Source organism: Heliangelus exortis, chromosome 11 (assembly GCF_036169615.1).
Source record: "Heliangelus exortis chromosome 11, bHelExo1.hap1, whole genome shotgun sequence".
Classification (NCBI taxonomy): domain Eukaryota; kingdom Metazoa; phylum Chordata; class Aves; order Apodiformes; family Trochilidae; genus Heliangelus; species Heliangelus exortis.
This window is the reverse complement of record NC_092432.1, coordinates 2,331,765-2,344,687: the sequence shown is the minus strand read 5'-3', so window position 1 is coordinate 2,344,687 and position 12,923 is coordinate 2,331,765. Positions and strand designations below refer to the sequence as shown.

Below are 12,923 nucleotides of genomic sequence, written 5' to 3'. Positions count from 1 at the left end.
TATCTCCTTCAAACTTTCACCCATTTTCCCAAATCCAAAACCCTACAGCAAAAAAATCCAAGAGCCAGTAAAATTTCAATTGTTCTAAGGCACAAGGAAACACACCATGACTTTCCATTTATCCATGTCTGATTGTATAGGATAAAGTCTTTCCCTTTGGCAATATAGTTAGACAGAAAATAAAATTAAAAACTAACCTGTGACTTCAATCCTATACTTAGGTGATTTTAATGAAGTCAGTTTGCAATCTGAACTCCCAGGAGAGTCAGCTACCAACCCTTTTATGCACAGATAGTGTAGGTAAAGATATATGCATTTAGAGGCCTAATAGATAAAGAGAGACACTGCTATTGGCAAGCAGTTTATTCCTCTGCAAAATTCAGATCAAATAACTTAGTCTGAACAGGATATTGAGCTGCACTAATTCTGAATTGAGGCTCCAGGAACAGAAATACAATTTGACATAGCCACAATGCCAATTAAGGATAAAATACAGGAAATATGTCAACGAGCAACACAGGCAGAGGCATTCAGGCTGTTTATATGAAGTTGGTTCCTTTGGACCCACTTATGAAAACTTTGGAGTTATTCAGGTAAAGAAAAATGCAGCAGAGGCCAGAAGCAAAAGTAAATACAAAAACAGGGAGGAGGAGACCTGGGACTTGCTCAGAGTTCTCAAATTATAGATACCATGTGTGACTGAGTAAGTTCTCATTAGTAGAGGTAGTCACTGAGACAAACTCCACTTGTGTGTTTTGGTCAACTCTCCCCAAGTCAGCAGTTGTGAATTTGAGCTCTCACAGACAACTTGTGGAGCTTCTACATAGATAAGAGAGCAAGCAAACAAAATGAAACAGAAGCAGTTCATAAAAGGGTCTGAAAAATTCCATTGAATTCAAAGAAAGTGATACAGTTTCCACAACTGAGGGTGTCCTGTGCCTCCAGTGCCCTTGTTAAATACTCAGGTACAATACTCACCTGCTCAAAAGCACACAATAAACACCCTGAAGTGAGAGAAGACCCTTCATTGTGGCTCCTGCAGCCAGGCACTGACATGAGCACTGTCAGGGTTTAGGAAAACACAGCCTCCTAAACTCTGTGGCTGCCAGAGCTCCAGCAGGAATGTTTAATTGGTCAATAAGAATGCCTAATAGGCACTAAGCACCTGGTCCATTGATAAAAAAATCAATAGGGAAACAGCTTAGTCTGAAAGGCTGGGAATACACAGGTGGCCTCCTCATAATGATCTTCCCTGTTGGGATCTGAGCATCAGACATCTTCTCCTAAAATACAGCAGCACCAGAGGAATCCATTTGTGAGCTGCCATTCAAATACTGGTTTAAGCCAGCATCCAGTTTCTTTGCATTAAGGTGATGTTCATCATTCCCTGGTTTACACGTGCTGGGGCCATCCCAGAAGTGGATCAACTTTTCTGAAGAGCACCTGGCTTTTAGGAAAGATGCAGGGCAATCTGAGTGGCTTGCAATGCTTATGAAGGGTGCTGTTCCAAAAGCTCTGAATACCTGCACTGTTTGTGCCCAGAAAAAGTCCCACAGGGCCTTTGAAATGGATCATGCAGCTGCACCATGAAGCTTGATCTGAAGTAATGGTTTGTGAAGGTAAAATGGGAAAATGGCTCAGTGTGCCAGCAGATTTGTCACTCACTGCTGATAGAAATGGGGTTTGTGATGTACACAATGATCCACAGGGAGCTGGACTGAGACCAAAGTAATTTCATGTAGGCCACTGCACAGCCAAGAAAAGATAATTTTCAATCTGTACTGACCCTGGCCTGGATCAGGCCTAGTAGCCTAGAGATGCAAAACTTAATTATTACTGTTATTAGTCCCGGTGGCCAACAAAAAAAAAAAAAAGGTACAGCCATTTTATGCACATAGATATGTACTTTTGTATATGCAGAGTAATGGGTAAGAAAATTCAGAAGTCATCAATGAAAAGAGATATCAAGATGCAATTCAGATGTGGCTTTCTTCTGGTCTGGAAATGCAAAAATCCTAATAGGTACAAATGATTCCTGGCCAGCTCCATTTCTGTAAGCAATGTACCAAAACACTGTGCATGAGATTTTTTGATTTATGTTAAAAAACTCAGACCTAACAACATGCAGCTCAGCTGAGAGAACTGAAAGTGTGCAACTAGAAAGTGACAGTTCTTTCAGTTCAAGACCAAGCTCATTCTCATTTAAGCCACATGGAACAGAGGGGTTTTTGTTGTCTGCTTCTTGTTCTACATCCACTTGGGAAGTAATTTGTAACCTCAGAAAAAATTATCAGGAGTTTTCAAGCTCATCTCCACCTAGAAGTGACCATGAAAATACAAGTTCAAAGAACAGTGCATTCCTCAGGGACCAGAACCAGGAAAGGGGGATCTAGGATGCACAGATATTATAGAGGACTTGACAGTGTTCCTGTGACTGTCTCACAACTAACAGCATTTGCATCTTCATCCACTTTTCAAACACCATATGAATATACTTTTTAACTTTTCCCATTATGGTTTCCCAGGGCACAGTTACATCTTCCATTTTTTTAAAGCTATTTTAGTTGCATTTCCAATATCCCTGTCTTTCACTTTACCCCCAGACCTAAAACTTGCATCGATCTCTGTTATCAAAGAGACTGCATTTCATTCTTGCTGACTTTGACAAAATGAACTTCTTAAAACTGTTCACAACACTCTGAAACTGCCAGGCCTCTCTGCTTTCTTCAGCTGCATCCCATGACTCTCTTTGTGTCCAAGGAGGACTCTCTTGTACTGCTTCTTGAATCACCAATGATAGTCCTCCTGGGCTGGTTTTGCTCTTCCATTGCCTATGTCTTTTCCTTCAAGGGTAGCTGAGGAATTAGCCATGGCTGCAGAGATTCCCAAACATCTTAACATGAGGTCTAATAAGAACTTTTGAACAATTGAGGGGAAAAAAAGAGAAAACCAATAAATAGGAAAGAGTTCAAAAGCTGAGGTTCGGAGAACAAGAATCAATTTCTTCCAAATTATGACTTAATGTTCAATCTTAGCTCGGGCAAATTTTCTTTATTTTAGGGAATATCATGCCTGTTACTTTTAACCTGGTTATGCAGGGAGGGCATTATGCCAATTTGAGGTCCGTGAGCCCACCTGCCCATTCTTTGCCAACTGAAGAGTCATAGGAGACCTGACAGAGAGACAGGGTTATTTCAGGGGGTAGGAATGACCAGGGGACTAAGGACAGAAATCTGTGGAAACCAAGGCTATTTTAGCCCCACTGCTTGGAGGACAACTTGTTTTACTTTTATTATTAATTAATTATTAATAATGCAGTCACTGCCAGCTCCAGCTTATGCTCCAACCCACCTTCACAATCTGGATGCCTTTTTGTGTACCTGTTGGTAGTAGTGCTAGCTGTTAACAAAGGGTTAGAGACATTGGATTATGAGTACAAACAGGAAACCAGTGAGAAGAAAATGCATCTTCCTTGTGCATCTAGGTAATTCATGGCATGAGACTGGGCAAACCATTTCTGCTGCCTGTAATACTGCAGTTAATTGGACGACTGCTGTGCCAGAAAAACCTTTTCCCCACCTATAGCAAGTAAAATTTATACTGGTGGTTGGTAACAAGAACATCTTGATAAAATGGTTGAATTTATTTTACACCTAAAAATGAAAAGAGCTCTTAACAAAGGGGGGTAACTGATAGGCTTGGTAAATCAGGGATAAAAGGACACAGGCTCTATTGAAGATTTTTTCCCCTCGTCTTTTCTTTTTAAACCTTTTGATCAGGTGCCCTGTTGCTCTGAGATGAGCTTCCACTGAAGTACTTTTGGAATTATCTCAAAGAGAAACAGATCATTTAAATGAGTTAAAGGCCCCAAAACAGATCCACTATCTCCAGCTTGAGGTTCACTTTTATATTAAGAATTTTGTGATATTTATAAAATAACTTTAACACTGAACCAGGGGCTTGTAAGACAAAAAAAGACTCATTCATTTTCTCCTGCTTCCTTCTGATGTGGTGAAGAATCTTTAGAATAAAGATGAAAGCAAATATGCAGAGGAGAAGGAATATTCTGATAAATTTGTGTTTATCAACCTCGAGTGTTTAGAAAACACCTACAGGCAATGATTCTTCAAATTTCTACCTGGGATTTTGGTCCTTCAGGAAAGTTCAATTGGAGATAAGATAAGGTGCTCCTTTCTATTTACCTTGTTTGTTTTGATTTTTTTTTTTCTTTTAGACAACACAGAATTTTAAAGGCATAAGGGAGGAAAGCAGGCTTCAATTTTATTTTTTTAATAAAGAGGTAAAGACTGCTTCTTCTGTGTTTTAGAAATATTCTGAGTGCCAGAAGGAAGTCAGTCATGGCTGGAACACTCAACAGCCTGGACCTGTATGTTCCTTTTGAACTCTATAGGTAACACAGAATTATGGTCATCTTCACTTCAATGGAAAGGTAAATTGGTTATTTTACTCACTAAGTAGCAATGGGGCAGACTAGGACTGACCTGAGACCCTATGTGTGGGTGTGTGTACTGACAGAGAGATTATCCATTACAAAGTTTGTTATACATTTGCTCTGCATTTGAATAGCTTTATAGCACTATAATATACATTTATTTTTACTAAGTGCTCAGGCTATTGTTTGCTGTGTATTACAAGGGCTGACTTTTAGTCTGATGTGCAGGCAGGTGCATGTAAACCTCGGAAGCAATTTGTACCCCTCTTGTAGAGAAAGCATTATATTGAACAACTCTGGCACACTGGACAAAATTATAGATTTATAGTCCCAGATTAAGCCTGTTTTTCAGTCTTCAAGTGGACAGATTCCTACAGAGCTCAGCCAGAGGTACATACACATACACAGTTGCACAAAGATACAGTTGAAAGGCATTATTTTATTACATTTTAAAAATGCAATTTTGATGCAATGCCAACAGAAGATGCAAATAGCTGTAGGTGCACAGCACTGGGATTTATCTTGTATTCAGGAATACAAGTGACATTCCAAAAGCTGAAAAACTATGAAGCAAGAGGTCACCACTCTTAAGAGTTTCCATACTTGCCTGAACTGTGACTGGCTCGTATGGGATCTACCAATACAGACAAGGAATAGAAAAATGTCAAAATGAATTCTTTCATTTTGGTGATGAAGTGCTAGCTTTGCTTGCTGACATGCAGGGTTCAATAAAAGAAGACAGGTCTTAAAAAAATTGCAGCATAAATAGATGAACTCTTTAAAGTAATATAAGTTGTGTCATCTAGATGTGAAATATAGACTTAAGTGCCCACTGAAGTAAAAGCTGACCACACACTCCATAGATTAGTGTTAAAGTTTTCTCAGAATGTCTGGAGCTGAGAAATGTTTTAACTACACAGCTCCTTGCCACAATAGACAGAGTGGAAGCATTTGAAGTTAAATCCATTTTTCAAAGGAAGAAAACAAAGCAACTGTAAAGAAACAAAGGCATATCACAGGATGAAGTCCCTGGGCAGAGGCTGTTTTCAAGAAACTTGCAATTAGCTATGCGAAGGGGAAGGTGAATTTAGTTGTGTTTCAATAGCATTTATAATGATTTCAGGAGCTGGAACGCTGATAGGTACGTGCAGGGGGTTGGTTTGAAGATTTCCTTGTGAGACAGAAGGTCAGGATTCCTGTGGTCTCCTGTCATATTTAATTCATATCCTCTGGCCTTCTTCACCACATTTATTGAATTACAGGAATAAAATTCAATGAACCAAAAACAAAAGAAGAGAGAACTGGGCAAATCCTGATTTCCTTTACATCCCTACTGCACAAGTGACTTCAGTGGGTTTGTAAGAGAGTATCTGAAAGCAGAATTTGGAAGGACAGGGAGGTACAAGTTAGTACAACCACACTAACTCACCACCCCCATAATTGCATCCAAGGAATTTATTGCAAGGAGCAACTATTTGCAAGTGGGAGTAAGGATCCAATTTCTACCAGTCAAGAGTCTCCTTGTATATTTTTAAGGGCCAATATTTGTCTACTCCCTGTGTGTTTTTATCAGATTTCTTCTAGTCACAAATGAGATGGCAGTAGAATGGCTTTTCAAAACTATTTTTCAGAAGAGCATCACTGGCAAATCATCACATGAGTACTGAGAGGACATCCTCAAATATGTTTAAAAAATCAGTTTCAGAGAAGTGCTCTGTTGGCAGGCGAATCATGATGATTCCCTACAATTGTCTTTATTAAATTGATACAACTTTTGTCCTCCTTTCACAAGTGAGATACACTAAGTATAGGATTTCCAACAGGCTTGCATCATGGACTGGATGGCTGGAGCATATGGAGAGTAACACCTCTACTCCTTTTATATTATTTTTTTTTGTCCTGTATGCTTCATCCAAGAACTAGGATGTTCTGGGTATAGTTGTGGATCACTCAGAGCTACACACCATGCTTCACACACCCAAACATTTAAAACTATGCAGTCCCCTAGTTTAAGTACAGTCATATCAGAACCTCATACAAAAAAACTGTACTGGTACCCAGTAAGCATATTTACAAGACTATAATTTTTTTTTTTTGAGTTAGGTATGTGCAAACCTGATTGTTGAGTCTAACTCAAAATGTTAACCCAAAAGAGAAATAAAATATTTTTAAATTCCATCCAAAACTGCAAGCTCACCAATATTTAGCTTTGGCATTTGAATTTTTGGAAATAAAACAGCTAATACATAATGTACTGTTTCTGAGCTACAATATAAATTTTTATTTTAAAACTTGAATCTGTTTGGCTTCCAAAAATTAAGTGCCCTGCTCACGTACTTGTCAACCTATGAGATAGCTGCCTTTCCACTTAATACGTTTAATAAAGGTGACCAGATGCTTTGTGTTTTTAATGGCTTGTTCTGCATCCCAACAAAATGTCCCTGTTTTGGCTGCGATTGCAGATGATTCATTCTGCAATCCTGAAACCCTGCCCAGCTGCCCTGACACAGCCGAGGCAGGGCACAGTTAAAAACCAAGCCATCTGTGCAAAAGAAGTGGGCTGGAGGAGTGCATTGTCAGGAGAAGACTGTTATTTCTTGGTCACTATGTTTTCTAGGCATCCAGTAACCCAAAAAGTCCTGTAGGTCCAACCTCTCTGCCTTTGCAGTTAGATTCTGTAGCTGTATCCCATCGTATTCTCTTCCTTCCCTTCCTGCTCAGAAACCCTTCAGCCTGCCCTGCTGTGTGAGATCCTGCATAGATCAAACGCTTCTGTCAAATGTAAGATGTTGATCCCCCTTTCATTATTTACACTCATCTGGCAAAATTCCTGCCTCTGTAGCAACATTAGCCAAGCCTCACGCTAGAAAAAGGAAAAGGGATTCATTTATGGTCTTTCTGAATAATTAGCTCTGCCCAGTTCTGTACCAGCATCACTCTATTGTCAGTGCTGCCAGAGGAGACATCCTGCAGTCACCGGCAGCTCGCAGGGCAGCTGAATTCAAGGGCAAAACTCTACCCGCAGGCAAAGCTCCCCCCAGCCCCAGCCAGAGGCACCCGTGCACATCTGAAGGCAAAGCCTGGCCTGGAGCCTGTCGTTGAAACCTTGAGAGTGTTCTGGCCCCACAGCATCCTCCCTCCCTGTGACCTGCGGGCTGTGTCCTGAAGCAGCTCTGACACCTTCCCCCTGCCCAGAGGCAGGAGCCAGGAGCCCAGCAGCACAGCAGGACAGGGCTGGGCTGAGCTGGGGAGCAAAGGGTCCTGTCAAGTATTCTTTCCAGCCTAGGGTTCTCTAGCATTTGAAAGAACCATTGCAACTCAAGTCATCTGGCATGCATACGAATGACAAATATGCTTCAGAGGCAATAAATTAGCAATTTCAAGGCTTTACTTCCCCTCGTGGACTAATTGCCAGAGATTATAGTATATTATGAGAGAGCAATGATACTAATGCCTAAATATGCTTCAGTGATTTCAGAGCTATTCTCAATAACCAAGCTGTTTAAATGTCAATGCAAGAAAGCTCTTTATTATGAGATTAAATATTATTTTGAAGCTATGCAATAGGAACTTCCCAGACTTCATGCTTGCAATAATACTCTCCTGAAGCAATATATATTGGACAAACTACGCTTTTTAAAAAAATGTGCACAGTAAAGAGTCCCAAAATGGTTTTGTGCTGTGAACTTGAACAGCATTCCTGATAAGAAAGAGGATCTTGATATCTCTTTATTTTGCATTTATTACTAACTGCATCCTTTATTCTTGCCTCTACTTTATACTAATACTTGTGTGTCACCTTTGTATAAAGACAAATTCTTGTTTTCAGTCAGTGTGAGAAGTCAAAACTCAAATCCTCTTTTTTTTTAATTATATCTCTAAATGCTACTGTCTTGCACAGATGCTTCTGACCTTCCATGCTGAAATGTATACCTGAAATTTCAAGAAACCCTGGAAATGAGATTAAAGCTCAAGGTTTCAGGTTCAGCTGTTAAGAACCACAGAATGTCTCCAGATGATCTGGAGATCATCAAGTCCAACTCCCCTGCCATAGCAGGTTCACTTAGAGTAAGTTAACATGAAGCAGAGAACAGAACTGTTGTTAAGCCATAACTCTACAGCTCTGGAGATGACAGCTGGTGATCATAAAGTCAGGTGTGAATTTAAAAGGAAAGGAGGCTAAAAAGCCTTTAGCACCCCACTGATCCCATGTGGAACTCCCACACTGTGTCATCTTGTGCAGCCATTCCCTACAGATGATAGCAGCATCTCACCCTGCAGAATACTCAGATGTTCCTTCAAGAAAATCCTCATCACTGCAGTGAGCACTGCAGGTAGGATGTGACTGCTCTGCTGCCCAGATCCAACATGCCATTCCCCTACCACTGTTTACAAAGCAACCTGGTACCATGTCCACCATGTTCCATAAATGCAAATCTAAAGGGGCACACCATGGTCAAAGAGCACATCTCATGTTCTCTACTATTGGAAGATAATTATTCATCTCATTTTGGAGTTGTATCTTAGAACAGTAAGGATAAAACTCATCTAGAATAAAACTCATCTAGAAGGCTGAACATTTTAGCTGGCTGCTAAACATCAGTGGAAGCTCTAAACATACTGGGAATGTCTTTGAATCCAAAGCTTGATTTCTAGTAAACTTAGTGATTATATCTAATAATTGCTTAAACAGGACAGAAAACAGAGACAGGTCTGTGAGGACCTGATATTGTGAGGACAGATAATATGAAATTAAGGACACAAATTATAGAAAGACAACTGTTAATGAAGCTGTGGTGGAATTCTCTCTTGAAATTATTTTTTTATCTTTAGGAAGTGTTGTTTCTTAAACATAGCCTGCAGATCTCTTCCACAGTGTGCTCCTGAAGTAAAGAGGTACTTCATACATGGATGAGGAGGGAACTTACTAGAAAGAGCCCCATTATGCACAGAAATGGCAGGACACCTGGATCTGTGTCCTAATATTTTCCGCTGCAACCTGGCAATCATTAATTCTGAATTTTTGTTGTTTCATCTTGGCTGATTTCTTCAGACATTTTATATCTCATCTATAAAATGTAATGCTTGTTTACCTCAGAATGTCTGCAGCTCTTTCTGATGCTCAGGTAAAAGACACCTGCCATATATGCTTAGAAAAGAAATTGCTCTATCATTTGTAACATTTAAAAAGAGATCTTCATCTATTAAAATCACAGTGTGACTGACAAGGAACATGCTGAAAGGCCATGGGAATTCTTTTTCTGCTCTTCCAGGCAGACAGCAATCTGACATCTTTTTTATTATGTCTTGACTTAGAATATATGATGGGTAACCATGTCTTTATCCTTGTTATAGCAATAAACATGCAACATTGGTGTTAAGTAAATAACCAGAAGTAATAAGCTGGCACTGCTCAAAGGAGAATCAGGTGGACTTAGAACAGAAAAGAGAAAAATTCCATGCATTTGGCCACGTTATGCAAAGGTTATATGAAAACAGGTGAAAGTCCTCTTTAATATTTGCAGCTATCTAATGAAATTCCCCATTATTCAGGGTTCTCACTCACCATATACCCTGGTGCACAGGTACACTTCCCTGTGATGCTGTCACAGTCTGCACCATTCTGGCAAGGGCAGGGCAGCTGGCAGCCTTCACCGTAGTATCCAGGGGGACAGGTTTCATTGCAGTAGAGTCCAGCCCAGCCAACTTTGCAGCTACATTCTCCAGACAATGGATGGCAACTAATGAAGACAGACAGATATTAATGAGATGTGGGCATGAAAGAAAAATCCAGTCTGTAACCAGCTGTAGAATGTTTGGCATGTGATGCCAGCAAGAGCCACGCTATGAACAGAACAAACCTGAAAGCTGTTTAGGATGGTGGATATAAGCAGCCAGATAACTTAGGGAGGGAACAGGGAATATGGTGCTCCCTGGCACACCACTGCCACAGCACTGGTAAATTTACACCTCTGAAGTTTATGTTTTTCCATTCTCAAATCAGTGGGACGTGGTTTACTGACATTAACCACAACCCCAGTAATCCATCCTGTTGTATGCTACATGTGTCATACTGTGTGGCTGTAATACACTGTTAAATATGACCAGGGTTAGGAGAAATCCCAGTGGATGGAGGAATGCAATCATGAGTGTTGGGAAGATAAACATTAGTCCTGTTGCACAAATTATTCTACCCTATTCCATTCCATCCTATATTACCCTATGTCTTAAAAGTGAGTGTCATCTCTCACTTTCACCTCTCAAAGAAAAATGTTCTGCAAGGGAAAAATTTCCTTGGAAAAAAAGTGCTTTTTGCAGGAGTATTCATCCCCAGTGAACAGAACTGATCACTACCTGAAGCCTTGGGATTTATTTGGTGCAAAAGTCAACAGGAGCCCTGGGACTAAATAGCAGGGAAATGAGTCAAGTTCCTTTATGCTGAATAATGAGCATTGCTGCCCAACATTAATCCTCTGGCTCTCATTTCTATTCAGACAATCCACTCTGCTGTGAGAGCACACAGAAAGAAAAGCAGAAAGGAGACTCAAGCCCCAAAGTCTGGATGATGCCTGGTCCTTCTGCATCTGGTAGGTGGAAGACTTACCCCTTTGTTCCTTCTGCTGTGAAAGAATTTACCTTTAGTCTCAGTTTTCTCTTCTACAAACAGAAAGAGCATCTCCTTGGTTTCCTTGGGGCACTGACCTCCCACAGTAGGAGAGCCACTCTGAAACTGTGCCTGGAGGCTAGGGAAGGAGGGAAGGCTGGAGATGTGTTCAGTTCTGGCTTAAAGAGATTTTCTGGGGGATGGGAAAGGAGAGCACGGAGAAATTCCAGTTTGGGGAGATATGGTCCTCAAAAGAGAGAGCAGGGGCTGGAGAGGGAATCTGATTCTTTGAAAAGGACCCTGTGTTGTCTGAGGTCAGCTGGGAGTGTAAGAGAGCTCAGTCTGTTCTGGGGACCTCTACACCATAACACTGCCATAACAGCACTGTCCAGCCCTCCATGAGAAAGATCAGAAATGATATTGCTACAAATCAGATTTTATGTATTATTATCAGAACAGGAAAGAATAGGGTTCTGCAAGGTGACACCTCCCTATAGGGAGACATGCACCCTACATATACAGGACACCTCCCTGTCTCCTGTTTGGGGGTCTTCTTGCATCATATAAGCCATTTATTTTCTTTATTATTATTTATTGCTATACTGTAATACTGCAGACATAACTGAATGGGTTTCTTTACACCTAGAAAATTAATATCATGTATGGTAATTTTCAAGGTAACCTCATAAAATGTAATTCCCAAGAATGTTTCTGTCAGTTTCTGGTAGGAGAGGTCAGTCACAAATGGTTGTGACAAAGAATCATCAGATTTTGTGAGTGTCATATGTTTCATCACAAATATTGTTTTACTGTCTAATTAAAATAATTCATCAGCTTAACAAACGACCATCCATGAAATTCTTCTGACAAAGCAGCCCCTGAAATTATCTCTGTTCATGAAACATCTCTTAACAGTCAGCTGAAAATAATAAAAGCTCATTTTTCCCCCCTCTGTGTCTATTAATCATTACCTAATAGGAGCAGAAAGCTAAACATTACAGATATATTTTAAAGATGATTTTTTGTTTCTGTTTTCACTACTACTGCACATATCATATGGTTCCATGAGAACTGCATCTGTTGGCTAAATTAAATCTTTCAAAAAAATATAGATCATGGTAGTTTGAATCAGCCTATGACAATTCAATAGAAAATACTCTACTCAGTAAAAATTACTACTCAAAGGTAGTCTCCTTCATCAAAATGGACAGCTTCTTTGCATGAGATGCAGGCTATATATTAAGGACTAAAAATTTCTAACCTGCACTAAAAGAAGCAAGAACCAAACAGGCCTTGCAAGAACTGTATGTGGGAGACAAGGGCTTGGACTCCAAAACAAGGTCCAGTAGAAGGTTAAGACCATATTCTGCCTCCTTAATGCCTTTTCCCACTGTTCCATGAGTCTATGAACTAGGAAAAGCCCAGTGCAGATGTTTGGGTCCCTGCATCCATATAATCTGAAGCAAGAACTATTTTATTATCAGCCTGAGCATGTCAGAGTTTTGGTTTTCTCCTACACCAAGAACTTGTAGTCCTTCTCCAGTGCTTTGAAGTACTTATCTTTTGCTGTCTTGGTGTGTAGGATTAAGAAAAATCCTTCACATTAAATTCCTGAGTTAGGATACCCATACCAATAGTCCTGGGTGGGTAGCAGCAGTTGGTGAATAGACTAATAAAGCAGGGGAAGGGAAACCTCTCCTGGACAGCAGCAGGATAAATCTCACCAAAGCTTTTACAACCCAAACTTTATCACACACCATAATGTTATAGTAATGGAACAAGCACAAGGACCTCAGACCTGCATAGGTAGGTCTGAAATGAGCTGATGGGCTGTGTCTGGGCAGGGAACACAGGAGACTTGTCTCA

General features: G+C 40.3%; 1 protein-coding gene across 5 annotated transcripts in view; it reads right to left on the bottom strand.

The window, feature by feature from the left end:
- Window positions 1-12,923, bottom strand: part of MEGF11 (multiple EGF like domains 11) — a 266,370-nt gene that overhangs the window by 64,003 nt on the left and 189,444 nt on the right. For all 5 annotated transcript variants that reach the window (XM_071754168.1, XM_071754163.1, XM_071754165.1 and 2 more), the window contains one exon: window positions 10,020-10,194. In XM_071754168.1, coding sequence (XP_071610269.1) covers window positions 10,020-10,194 — 175 coding nt within the window. The remainder of the gene's footprint in view (window positions 1-10,019; window positions 10,195-12,923) is intronic.